This window comes from Trematomus bernacchii, unplaced genomic scaffold (assembly GCF_902827165.1).
Source record: "Trematomus bernacchii unplaced genomic scaffold, fTreBer1.1, whole genome shotgun sequence".
Classification (NCBI taxonomy): Eukaryota; Metazoa; Chordata; class Actinopteri; order Perciformes; family Nototheniidae; genus Trematomus; species Trematomus bernacchii.
The window spans coordinates 7,867,653-7,881,614 of record NW_022987656.1 but is presented as its reverse complement, the minus strand read 5'-3'; the positions used below and the strand labels follow the sequence as shown (position 1 = coordinate 7,881,614).

The 13,962-nt window shown below is 46.1% G+C and overlaps 1 protein-coding gene across 1 annotated transcript in view; it reads left to right on the top strand.

The window, feature by feature from the left end:
• ankrd6a (ankyrin repeat domain 6a) overlaps positions 1 to 13,962 on the top strand; it is a 46,369-nt gene that overhangs the window by 25,995 nt on the left and 6,412 nt on the right. Inside the window, exons 10-12 of the mRNA XM_034135173.1 lie at positions 9,467 to 9,619; positions 10,372 to 10,485; positions 11,055 to 11,355. Of these exons, the coding sequence (XP_033991064.1) occupies positions 9,467 to 9,619; positions 10,372 to 10,485; positions 11,055 to 11,355 (568 nt within the window). The remainder of the gene's footprint in view (positions 1 to 9,466; positions 9,620 to 10,371; positions 10,486 to 11,054; positions 11,356 to 13,962) is intronic.

Below are 13,962 nucleotides of genomic sequence, written 5' to 3'. Positions count from 1 at the left end.
ATCAAGCCACTTCTGCTAAGTTTGATGAGGGAATTCTTTTTTGTTGCCATTAGTTCTTCGTGAGATTGATCCTGTTGGACTCAGTACTACTGAAACTACCCCCACAAGTACTATGAAGTACTTATTGTGTACTTTTCCAGTAATCCTCTGTCAATGTCCCCTCCTGAGTACAAGAATGCATGTTTTTCTTTTGATAAGCGTTAAAAAACATTTCTTCCTGAGACTGATATTGTTGGACAGAGTATTTTAAGAGGATGGTAGACATGATATCAGCAATACTTCCAGTCAGTCCTCCGGCAGCAGCATTTTCACACCTTGGAAAGTCTTTAGAGTCTGGCCTGGAATGGATAGCTGGTCACAAATATCCTTCAGCAAAGTAACACACTCTGTCACATGGTTGCCGTCTTATGATGCTGCTGTCTTTTAATATATAATTATTCCTCTGCCGCTAGTTCGTTCCTCGCAGATTCTTCAGTCTCATCAGCCTCATCCTTCCATCAGTCCCAGTTAACGCCTCCAGCCCACTTCCAGTATCTGACTCCATATGATATTGTCCTGATGCTGTAAGGGTGATGCCCCATGATCACAAAATGACCCCTCTAGAGTGCCAAGGACCTCATATTATGTCTGTCATTAATGTTACATCACCCATTAAATCACCCAAAAAATATTTTTTTCCCTCATCAAACTTAGAAGAAGTGGCTTGATTTTGTTCTCAGGAGGGGACTTTGACAGAGTATTTCTCAAAAAAATACACAGTAAAAGTACTTCAATGTATTGTTAGTAGTAGGCTTACTAATACAAAGTCAAACCGTATCAATTTCATTAAGAACTAATGGTAACATTTTATTTTTGGGTCATTCCAGAATTGGAGGACATTTCATGTCCCCCATATAAAAAATCTAATAATCCATGCCCAAAAAGCTAAGACATGCACTTGTTGTGTTAAATATACTTGTCTTGAGACAAGATGCATATAAAGTTGTAGAAAAAGTGGTTTCAAAATATTATTTAAAATATCAAATAGCTCTCGAACACCCCCTAAAATTGCCCTTTTCTCTTGTCCCAGCTTCTTGGTGACCAACTTGCATGTCAACTATAACATTTAAAATAGGGTTTTTATTTACTTTTTTGGTATTATTCTATTGATATATGTGTCTTGTAATGGTAAAATCAATTTGTTAAATCATAAACACATTTTAAATAACAGTAATTTTGCACAGAAGGTGTGTCCCTCAACATGCGCGCAACCATGTTACCGAAACCTTTTTAGCTTGGCAGAGGAAGTGAAAAAACTGTTTGTCGCATGACACAGTGGAAAGGACATCAGCAAGCCATGTGCTACTACCATGGGTAGACCAAAACTAAGTCCTCTCTTTTATTTGTAATATATTTCCAATCTTGTCACTCTTGAAGGAGTGTGGCACTCATACAAACGCAACCCTGTTACTCAAATTATGAAACAAAAACAAATTAATTTCAAATGTATCTTTCTTTTGTTAAATATATATAAATATAAATATAATATAAAGTGTGTCCATTCCTTGACAATAGCATTACATTGTGCAGCTAGCATTAATTCCTGAGGTAAAAGCTAAAATTAGCATTGATTTTCAACCCTGTTACTTGCAACCCTGTTACTATAATTAGAGTAACAGGGTTAATTCTTCATTGGAAAATATACATTTGATGCCTTAGCTGGGCAAATCACTTTTTTTTATGGTTTATTATCTGTTTTTCCTAAATACATAACAAAAAATAATCAAATGAAAGGTTCATTTTTCAAAAATGTTGGTATCTAAATTGTCCTCCAATTCTGGAATGACCCTTTTATCATTCATCAAAGATAGCAAAAAACATGCATTATGTACTATGGAGGGGACTCTGACAGAGGATTACTCACAAAGTACACAGTAAAGTACTTCCTTTTATTTCTGGTAGCAGTCAACTAGTACCGAGTCCAACAGTATCAGTTTTATTCAGAACGTATGGTAAAAAATATTTGTATCACTCATTGAATATAGCAGGAAAGAAAATGAAGAGCAGCTGATTGACCGAGTGCAGAATCGCTGTATAGTTTAAATCTCCTTAGTTACAATGTTGTCTATTTTAGACAAAGGCTTATTATATTTACAGCCCTAAGAACATTCATTTTCTGGGCTCAATATGTGTCTTGGCTGTTTTCGTTGTGATCGCTAAATTCAGATGCTGGATCGCTAGAAACACCGCTGTCATCAGGCTGGCAAGGGCTGTTCCATGCTCTGCTCAACCTCCCGCCTTCCCAATGGACTCAGTAGCGCCCCCTGCTGCCGTGGAGCATGTGTGAGTGAGCATGTGTGAGTGTGTATGAGCACTGTCACTACCCGATCCGTCCACCTGCCCGATCTGTACTGCGCATGTGCGAGATGGTCCGCCATATTGCACAACTCCGTACGGCAACCCAACTAGGACACTTGACACAGTGGCTTTTGGCAAAGCACACAAAGAAAACTCAAAAAACCGAGAGAGATGAGTTATTGTTATTACAACGTGACTTCACTATTATTTAACAACTATTTTTATTGGGTTCTTTTATTTGGGGTTAAGTACATTGTCAGAATAAGTGAGAAATGGATTTAACTTCTGTTAGACAGCTATATGCCATACATTTTTGCATACATTCACAGTAAATATTTATTCAGTATGATAGCTGTCTAACATAAGTTAAATCCATGTCTCACTTATTCTAACAATGTACTTAACCCCAAATAAAAGAACCCAATAAAAAGAGTTGTTAAATAATAGTGAAGTCACGTTGTTGTAATAACAATAACTCATCTCTATCAGTTCTTTTTCTGCTTTGCCAAAAGCCACTGTGTCAAGTGTCCTATTAGAGTTGCCGTATGTAGTTGTCCAATATGGTGGACCATCTCGCACATGCGCAGTACCGATCGGGCAGGTGGACGGATCGGGTAGTGACAAGCACAACCACGGCGGAATATTACTGCCAAAAGTCACTTTTGGCAGTAATATTCCAGTCACGTGACTTTTGGCAGTAATATTCCGCCGTGAGAAGAAAAAGTTTTGTACTTGTAAAAAAAAGTTTTGTAGTTGTAAAACAAAGTGTTGTAGTTGTAAAACAAATTTGTGCACTTGTAAAAAAAAGTTGTGTACTTGTAAAACCTATGCTGAATTTGTCTCTGAAACATGATTTATTAGAAAAATGTTATGTGTTTGTTTGATAGATACGTTTTTTCTTTGCAAAACTAAATTCATTAGTTTGTAGATGGTGTTTTGTATTTGCAAACCACATTGTGTTTGTTAGTGAATCATAAGGCATTTGTAAAACCTGTTTAGTTTGTTTGTGGAGTTATGGCAGGAAATTAGCTCCATAGAGTGTGTAGGGGTAGGGTGTAGGGCGTGGTTTGGGATTGGGCCATACACACGCACTTTTTTGGCCCCCCCACTTCTAAAATGAATCCGGCGCGCCTGGATCACGCCGCATGGCACTTTCCAAAAAGGACCGTGTTGATCTCCTGGGAGCCCCCGTGTTTACGGAAGGGCTCTTTGGATCGAGCTCCTTGGTCACGTGGGTGAGGAGTAGGCTGCTTCTTGCTCATCCCCAGAGGAAAGAACACTGTCCCACACTCCCCGCCCCCTCTGTAAACTCCAGTATTGGAGCCAGCAGGTGGGCACGTGCACGTGAGTGGAATAAACCGTAGTGCTGTCAAAGCACTGTGCGGGTTCAAGAGAGTGATGTGTGTGTGAGAAATGCATTCAGTGAAAACGATTGCATTTATCCCAGAGTAAGAGTCATCTCTCTCCACATTTCCACTTTTCACCATAATGTCCGTTTCAAAGAGACGGCATGTGACAGAGCCGCGGCCCCACGGGAGCTGCCGCGGTGCGTTCAAGAACTTCAGTAGAAAATCGGCCCTTTTTCTGTGTCAGCCCCCATGCCAAAACTCCCTTTTATGGAAGGTTTGGCAGCGGAGTAGGCCACCAGAGAGTGCTACGGCTTCTTAGCCGTGGCTCCACAGCTGCTGGCATGTCCCCTGAACACAGTTTTGTGGGGAATGGAAGCCCAGCTGTGTACTGACAGAGTAGAGGGGCAGGACACTGAGACTGGGTTACTCACTCCAGCTTTGCAGCGTCCCTCCTCCATTCAGGGGCAATAGAGAGGCAAATCTATCATCCTGGGAGGAGATAGGTTTCCTTTCAACAGAAAGTCGAAAAGAGGCCCTGTTGCACGAACGGTGGGTTACGTATATAGTAACCCTAGTTCTAGAGTGATGTGTGTGTGAAAAATGCATTTAGTAAAAACGATTGCATTTATCCCAGAGTAAGAGTCATCTCTCTCCACAATTCCACATTTTCCCATAATGTCTCGTTGAGATCGGCAAGGCCGTTTTCATACGATGTTAATTGGACACCCATTATGAGGCGCGGCCCCCGTGATGGCCGCGGTGCGTTCAGGGACCTCCGCAGAAGAACAGTTTGCAGCATCCCTCCTCCGTTCAGAGGCATGAGAGAGGCAAATCTGTCATCCCAGGAGGAGATAGGTTTCCTCTCGGCATGTGCACTCTCAAGTCAGAGAGAAGGGGCACTATTCCCTGTACCTCCTGGTTCCCAAGAAGACAGGAGAATTCAGGCCCATTCTGTCTCTTCAATGCCTGAACCAGCACATTGCATGCAAGAAGTTCCATATGTTAACTATGTAACAGTTACTGGGACTGGTGCAGCTAGGCGATTGGTTCACAACCATCGACCTGAAGAACGCTTACTTTCATGGCGAAATTGCTCCAAAACACAGAAAGTATTTGCGTTTTGCCTTCCAGGGGGTAGCCTACGAGTACAACAGACTGCCGTTCGGCTTCTCCCTATCCCCACGCACGTTCAGCCACGGCGCTGCAACCGCTGCGGGACCATGGCATGAGGGTGTTCTTTTATCTCGACGACCTCATAGTCATGGCCAGGTCCAGGGAATGGGCAATGTTTCACACAGCCCAATTGATCCTACACCTAACCAAGTTGGGTTGAAAAAGAAGTTGCGGTCAATTGGAAGAAGAGCTCCCCCATACCTCACCAGCAGGTAGAATATCTGGGGGTGATGCTCGATGTAGGCAGACTACGTGCCACCCTGACAGGAAGCAGACAGGCATCCCTGCAGTCTGCAGGCTGCGTCAGGGGGCGACGGTGACAGCTTTGATCATCATGCAGACTTTGGGTCTCATGACCGCTGCTCACTCCGTAGTGCCACTCGGACTGCTGCATGCACGTCACATGCAGATGTGGGTTACCGGCCTTCGTTTAGATCTCAAGACACAAACGACGTCTGGTGACCATCCCCCCCCTCAGTAGAGAGCAACCTCCGATTCTGGGGGTCCCCAGAGAATCTGCGGAGGGGAGCTCCACTGGGGCAAGTGACCTCCTATATCACAGTCTTCACAGACGCTTCAGTGACAGGATGGGGGGGACGTGCCTAGAGAGAGCTGTGGGTGGTTGCTGGCCTCTGGCAGAGGCGCGGCACAGCAACCTCCTGGAGCTGCAAGCAGTGATGTTGGTCCTACAGCACTTCAAACCCTTAATACAGGGCGACAACCGCACCACAGTGGCGTACATCAACAGGCAGGGCGGAGTCCGCTCAATAGCCTGGTTGACCGCAGCAGATAACCTGTGGCTGTGGGTTTCACAGATTGTGTTGTCTCTAAGGGCCCTGCACATCCCGGGACGGGAGAACGGGGGGGCCGACCTCATGTCAAGAGGCGGACCCCTGCCAGATGAGTGGAGGCTTCACCCGGAGGTGGTGAAGCAGGTCTGGACTCAGTTCAGGGGGAGCAGAGGTGGACCTGTTCGCCAATCGGTGGTTCTCCCTGGCTCGGTGGGACAACCCGCCCTTGGGGGTCGCCGCATTTGCACACGAGCCATGGCCAAGAAAGCTGCTTTACGCCTTTCCACCGCTGCACCTTATCCCCCCCCCTCCTGGAGAGGGTGAGGCGGGAACAGCTGTCAATCATCCTGGTGGCCCCAGATCGCCGCCTGGCGCCGTGGTACGCGGGGGTAACACAGATGATGGTGGGCCAGCCCTGGGCGATTCCTCAGGTCTGGGGAGCGCTGTCTCAGGAAGCAGGTGCAATAGGGGCGTTACCCACTCTGGGCCAACCTCTCCAGGCTTGGCTCCTGAGAGGGACAGGCTGAGACAGGTGGGGCTGTCTGATAACGTTATTCAGACTATCCAAGCAGCAAGAGCAGAATCCACCACAGCTTGTTACAGGCCAAAGTGGGCGGGATTCCGGCGATGGTGTGAAGGAAGGAGTCTGGAGCCTCTGTCGTGCACGCTGGGCTCTATTCTTACCTACTTACAGATACTGGTGGACAGGGGGCTGGCTCATTCCACAATTAAAGTGTATGCAGCAGCCATTTCGTCCTGCCATGAGGGATTTGGAGGCAGGTCAGCCTTCAGTCAGCCGCTTATGACGCGGTTTTTGCAGGGGGTCAGGAGGCAGCGCCCGGTAGTGCACGCCTCCGTCCTGCAGTGGGACCTGCCGTTGGTGCTCGAGGCTCTGGTCACAGAACCATTTGAGCCTCTGGAGCTTTCCTCCCTGAAAGCACTGTCATGGAAGACAGCATTGCTATTTGCCTTGACTTCAGCTAAAAGAGTGTCCGAGCTGACCGCTCTGTCGGTACACCCAAGTTGTCTTTTGATCCGGGGTGACCGTAGCGGGGCGACACTCGGGCCGAACCCCTCCTTTACTCCTAAGAGTATCAGAAGTTCATTCAGATCAAGGGCTATTCAGTTAGGTGGCTTTAATCTTCCACCCCATATTGGGGCCAGGGCGGCTAAATTGCACCTCCTCTGCCCAGTGCGTGCGCTAGCATGCTATGTAGAGCGCACGGCTGCCATTAGACGCACTGAACAGCTGTTTGTGTGCTTTGGGGATGGTGTGGCTGGAAAAGCTCTCTCCAAGAAGCGCCTAACAGGATGGCTATGCGGGTGCATTATACATGCCTATGGACGGGCGGGGAGAGCCCTCCCCACTGGGGTCCGTGTACATTCTACACGGGCTGTGGCTGTGTCAACAGCCTTATTCAGCGGCGTGAGTGTAGAAGATATATGCACGGCGGCGTCTTGGTCTACGCCAGGCCCCTTCATAAAATGTTATCTCCTGGACATGTCTGGCTCCTTCTCGTCGTCTGTGCTTGCCGAGGCAACGCATGACTGGTGAGAGGGGGGGTGGCTGTGGGTCAGCAGGTATCTGACCCCCCCCCCCCCCTGGACATAAAGCACTTGTGTTTTCCCATGCTCCTGAGGGACTCGGGAGACATGGTGCGCAATCAGCCCCATACAGGGCTGGAGCCTTCCTCACTATTGTCCATGCCCACTCTACACGGAGCGTGTGTGAGTGTGGGGGATGTGGTGCACTTATGTTTTCCCATGCTCCTGAGGGACCTGGGGAACATGGTGCGCGGTAGGCTCCAGACGGAGTCTCCGCACAATTTTTTCCATGCACACTCTACACGAGGTAAGCGTGTGTGAGTGTGCCTTATCCAAGTTGCGGCCCCGACTTCTCCACGGTTACAACCGGATGGGAGGAAGTGGGGATGCAGTGGATGTAAGCCAAAAGCCGGTCAGGGACGGTGTGGTGGGTCGATGTTGTTGGACGACAGGGCGTTTATACATCGGGGCTGTGTGAGATATAACGGGGGGGTTACGTACCGGCAAACCACCTCTGCAGGCGGCGCATATGCAGCAACCCCAGCGGCACCACGGAGTGAGCAGCCGCCATGAAACCCAGAGTCTGCATGATAGTCAAAGCTGTCACTGTTGCCCCCTGTCGCAGTCTGTGAACTGCCCGCAGCAGGGACGCCTGTCTGCTTTCTGACAGGGTGGCGCGTAGCCTGCCTGCATCGAGCACCATCCCCAGATACTGCACCTGCTGGTGAGGTATGGGATTGCTCTTCTTCCAATTGACCGCAAAACCCAATTTGGTTAGGTGTAGGATCAATTGGGCTGTATGAAACATTGCCCATTCCCTGGACCTGGGCATGACTATGAGGTCGTCCAGATAAAAGAAGACCCTCATGCCCTGGCCGCGCAGCGGCTGAAGCGCTGTCGCCACACATTGGCTGAATGTGCGTGGGGATAGGGAGTAGCCGAACGGTAGTCTGTTGTACTCGTAGGCTACCCCCTGGAAGCCAAAACGCAAATACTTTCTGTTCCTTGGAGCAATCTCGACATGAAAGTAAGCGTCCTTCAGGTCGATGGTTGTGAACCAATCGCCTGGCTGCACCAGCTCTAATAACTGCTTTACAGTTAACATCTGGAATTGTTTGCAGGCGATGTGCCGATTTAGGCTGCGGAGATCTAGGATGGGTCTGAATTCTCCTGTCTTCTTGGGAACCAGGAAGTACATAGAATAAGGCCCCCTCTCTCTGTGCTGGGGGTGCACAACAGACACCACTAGTTTTTGTAACAGGGTCTGAATCTCTGCTGAAAGAAACCTTTCTGGGATGGTAGATTTGTCGCTCTTACACCTTTGAACAGAGGAGGGATGCTGCAAAACTGAAGTGTATAACCCCGTTTCAGCGTCCTGTCCATCCACTCTGTTAATACACAGCTGTGCTTCCATTCCGCATAACATTGTGTTAGGGGATGAGCAACCAGCTGGGGGGCCACAGCTAAGAAGCTGTGGTACTCCCTGGTGGCCCACTCCGCCGCAAAACTCCCCATGAAGGGAAGTTATGCCAATGGGGGGCTGACACAGAAAGGGTCTCCGATTTTCTACTGAGGTTCCTGAACGCACCGCACGCTACGCCATAATGCAATTCTCCCTCAAACGGAAAAATGCATTACCCGGAGTTTTTACGCTAAGTGCCGTGTGCCTCCTGACAATCACACGCAGGCCATAATGCCCCTGTAACCTCAGAGCGCTCTGATAGCTCTTCCTGCGGTTTATTACCCTCGCCTGCGCATGCCCACTAGCTGCTTCCTTTACTGGAGTTACAACTGGGGCAGCGAGTGGGGAATCAGTACAGTTAACATTATGTGGAAGTGTGGAAAGAAATTACATTTAGACTGGGATAAATGCAATCATCTTTTTTATTGAAAGTATGCCTCCCAATACTTGCATTAAAGAGGGAGGAGGCGGGATTCGCCCTCGCACCGCCAGTCAGCTCCGGGAGGACGGCGCACCCCACCCCGAAGCTCTCTGCTGAGGTGGGGCCGGAGCCTGCCTGGGCCGGCCAGTTCGTACCCGCGATTGCCGGTTCTGAGCCGGGGCCGCGGGACTGAGTGAGCCCCCGCGTGAGGGGGCTCACTCAGGTAGGCCCGCCCCCGGGGCTGGCTACATTTATAGATTTCTCAGTAGTTGAACGCTCGCATAGGGAGGTCAAGGGCAGTACCCATAGAGTCCAGTAGAGGGCGGAGCCTGTGAGAGATATAACTGCTACTGAGTGTGCAGCTTCTGATTGTGCCCACTGTCTTCAGACACAGGCCAGTGGGTGCCACTGTAAGCCCCTGCTGGAGAAGATGGAGGGCCAGCTGACAGAAACTCAGGAGGAGATGAGGCTGCACATCCTCAACGTCCAGGAGCAGGTCAACCGGAGACTCAGCAAGATGGACCACAGGAACAGACACCAGGTCAGCCTCTGAGTACACATCAGGACTTCTATTTCACTAGCAAGGACCAGCAAAAACAATATTTGTTTAGGGATGCTGTCTGTCAGGCCGGTCTGGAGGACAGACTGAAGTCTACCTAGAATGAGCACTACATGTAGATTAAAGAGAAAGAGATAGGGGAACACAGGAAGAAAAGGGGGAAGGAATGTAGTGATGAAGAGGTGGAATTAATATAGGAAGGGAGGGATGAAGGGTTGAAGAGTCAAAGGCATATGAAGGGAAGGATGAATAATGGATGAAGGGATGTCATTGGGGAGGGATCAAGGTTCAAAGGGATGTGGAAGGGAGGAATGAATGGACAAAGGATGCAGGCACGGAGAGATGGATTGATGAAGGGATGTAGGGAGAGAGAAATAAAGGGATGAGAGTATGAAACAAGTCCAGATGCGTTGTACAGTAGCTTAGCAGGTGATCAGAGGGGTGTCGAGATGTGGCCCCTCTCCTGGACCTGAGTTTAATTATTCATTGCTTTGACCTTCAGTTTCTTAAACTGATGTTTTAGTTCATTTGTATGGTCAAAGTGTGATATCAATTCCTACATTTCTGTGTGAATATATACATTTATTGGGCAATATGACTGAAGAACAATAACTAAGATCTACATTGTTTGACCATATTGACTATTCAAATACAGATTGCATGTGCATTAACAAACATTTACTTTAAATTCAAATATAGCAATTTTTCAAGCAATTGTTCCTACTCCTGTGCAGATGAAGGTGCTGGACCTCCTGAGTGAGCAGAGAGCCGCAGCAGAGAGGAGGAGGACGGGGTTCAGGATCGAGCAGAGAGCCGCCCAGGGCCGGGAGGAGGCCCTCATGACACAGGTTCATGACGGATCCCTTCCTTTGAAGGGAACATTTATTTTATGTTTACATCTGTGACCTTCTGAGCAGGAATAAGATTCAACGTTTTTTATTGTCATATCCACAATATATAATTCGTAGATTTTGGCAAAGAAAGTCTCAAGTCCCAGGCTGTTCTAACAATGCACTATACAATATACTTAGAAAACATAAAATAGAAGAAAAAAGTGCAATTGATACAACAATGAAAGGAAAATGCAGCAACATCTATACTATGTTCATGTCAAATATTATAAGATAAAACTGCATGTAAAATGTAATACTGTACCATGGAAAAACATAATGTTTACTGTAATAATATATAGAATTGTATTTCAAACAGATTTAAACAAATGAAGGTGAAGACACACTCTACATAACCTTATATTGATTATAAAATAAAAGGTCAATGTTGTTTGACACAACTATGTATCAAATAACTGTAAAAAGAGTCACCTGAGGACTGAGAGTTATCTTTATTATAAGAGAGATGCCAGATTTCACAGAATAAAAGTCAGAATTCTCAGAATGTAGAATATGTTCTCCTGCAGGCCGCGGTGAGTCACGAGCTGAAGAGGTGGTGTGTGTCCCAGCTGAAGGACATGGACGCCCCCCTCCCAGCCAAAGGCCAGTACTACCACCTCCTCCCCTCCCAGTCTGTGGAGCAGTGTGCAGCAGACGCTGACCTGGAGTCAGTGCCCCTGCTGTCGGTGCTGTCCGGAGACAGCAGCACGTCCCTGGCTACCTACGTTAACATCCTGCCGTCCAGATCCTCCTTCAGTGTGGGGGGGCCGGAGCCGGACATGGTGGCGGGCAGGACCTACTTTGAAATGAAAGTGGACAGGTCACCAGGTGAGATTCAGAACAGCTTCTTCAAAGCAGTCAATAAAGATTATTTTGGATCCTCCTGGACGCAAATTTGTGGACACAAAAAAGGTTGACTGTAGTAGTAGCACAACTAAAAGAGGCCCTTTTCTGCTATTTCCCTTTCCTGTAGTGGGTTATATAGGTTTGTAAATGGTCTGCAAAGGCTCAAATCACTTTGTTCCCTCCAGAGGGGAGGATGAAAAGAGGTGCTGCAGCACAGGCAGTATGAGAAAAATAAAGAGCTTTTTGAACATTAAAGCATGGAGACATGTCACAGGAGTAGGGATGGGTATCGTTAGGATTTTATCGATACCGATACCGATACTGCTTATCGATACCGGTATTTTTTTATACTCTTATCGATACTTTTCAATAATTTGGTGCTCAAAATTATAGGCATGATTACAAGATCTGAAGATTAAACAACAGTCATTTTATTGTAATTTATTTTTATTTATTATTGAATGTAACTTTTTCAATGTCATACCAAGCAGGTATGACTGAGTGTGTTTGACAGTGTGTCTATGGAAGGGGGGCGGTAATTAGGGGCAGTTCATAAATCCATGTAAACATGACCATTATTCAGTTAAAATGAGACGCTGCGTGCGCACCTCCTAAACCGGAAGCTCCGGTCGCCTAACCATTATAATCCGTTTATTGCGTTTATTATTTATAATTGTAATGATGGATTATCAGTAATCATTTTAAAGTTACACAGAGACATTGGATTAACCGTTTTTATGCCCTTGAACACAACTTTTGATCACAAAACAGCAAAGGTATACATAATTATCATCATGGCTACGTAAAGTGAAGTTGTTTTCTTGCTCTTTCCTGGCTGCTAGTTCAGTGAGTTTTGGTCGTACAGTGATGAGACTTATACCAATGGAATGTGCAGATAACATGACGTAGAAAAGATTGCTTTTGCCAGTTATGTGCTAAAGTAGCCGTTAGCCCCGTTAGCCCCGTTAGCCCGTTTAGCTAAGTGTTGATTTAGACTCTTGGTGTTGGACTTCTGTTCCGTGTAGCTAAAATGGTTAATATCGTCTGTTAGCTGAGTTTCTTCCCGTTAAGTGGGTATGCATCATTAATGGGTTGTTAAATGTTAAGAAGCCTTGAGACGCTGTTTCTTGCAAGATGTTGCATCTGCCCCTATGGTCTGCCCCCGGGAGTCTCACAATAATAAGAGCGCTGTTAAGAGAGATGACGAGTGGCATTCACAGTGGCCAATCAGAGTGGTACTCAAACCGGATACGTCACACGGGATGAGGGTTCCCAACCAACCAGAATTGTTTAAACTAAGGAAGTAGCGTAATTCATATACCGATAGCAGCACCGTTTGTCCAGCGGCTTAACGGTATACCGATACCGGTCAATCAGCTACCGGTACTGACTTAGTACCGGTTCTCCATACCCATCCCTGCACAGGAGAGATACTAAATACTAACCTGAACCTGAACATGAGCAGAATAGGGCCCCTTTAATATCGACTTAGCCTTCTCCATTACAACTTAAGCTATTTTAAGAAATGGTAATAAATAATTGTGGTGCATTGATGATGTTTTTTTGTATGTCGACCAGGAAGTAATCATCACAACAAAAAGCAATGCGGTTTTGGATTTTTGCAGAATATTTTTAATTTTTAAACTATACTTCAGAGGTATAATCTCCACATAATAAAGTACTTTTAATGATTTTTGAAGCTTAAGTGGAATCTCCAGAAGTAAAAGAATAACATTAGGCCATAACATATTACATCATTGTCACATTGCTACCAATCATACCGCTAAGCTAAAGGCGGCTAATGTTCAGCGTGATGATGTTAAGTAGTCTCATTTCAACCCAGTCTCACAGCATTTCGTGTTATAGTCACAACATTTAATCTATTGATTCGTGTTCACCAACACGATTTTCCCCTTTTTTTCGTGTCACACAGAACGATTTTAAAAGCAATGTATTTCTATTGGTAGTATGTTTCGTGCCTGCACCACGTCTTTTTGTCCGGTCGGGTCTTGGAATACCGGAAGCTGTGTGGTTCATAAAAACATGTTCTTACTCATTATCAAGCCACGATTATTGTTTTTATTTTAAATCGTATAATGTCGGACTTTTTTCTCGTATAATGTCGGACTGAAATCTGTATTTTTTAAATCTTTTTTTCCTTCTAATTTGTTATTCTTTTCTAAATAACACACTGTTATTTACTCAACAATAACACACAATTATCCTTGTTTTTATTTATTTGTTTAATTCTATAATCTCGGGCTTTTTTGGCGTCCGTCAGGAACTGAATTTCAAAATAAAATAACCGGAAACAGACGTAGGCCTATATGGGACATTTCGATATGAAATCCGAAAAACATTTCGGAGTTTAGGATGGCCGAAGACACTACACTACCCATAATCCTCAGATATCGTTTGGGACTACAGTCCCCGTGATTATAATAATATAATAATAATAATAATAATCTTCAAGCTCTGGGATTGGATGTTGCACTGCCAAGGTTACGCCGAGCGTCAAACAGCTCTATGAAATGGAACGAAACCACGGCAGACTATCCAAAACTGGACTCGAACGGGACAAGCCCCCCC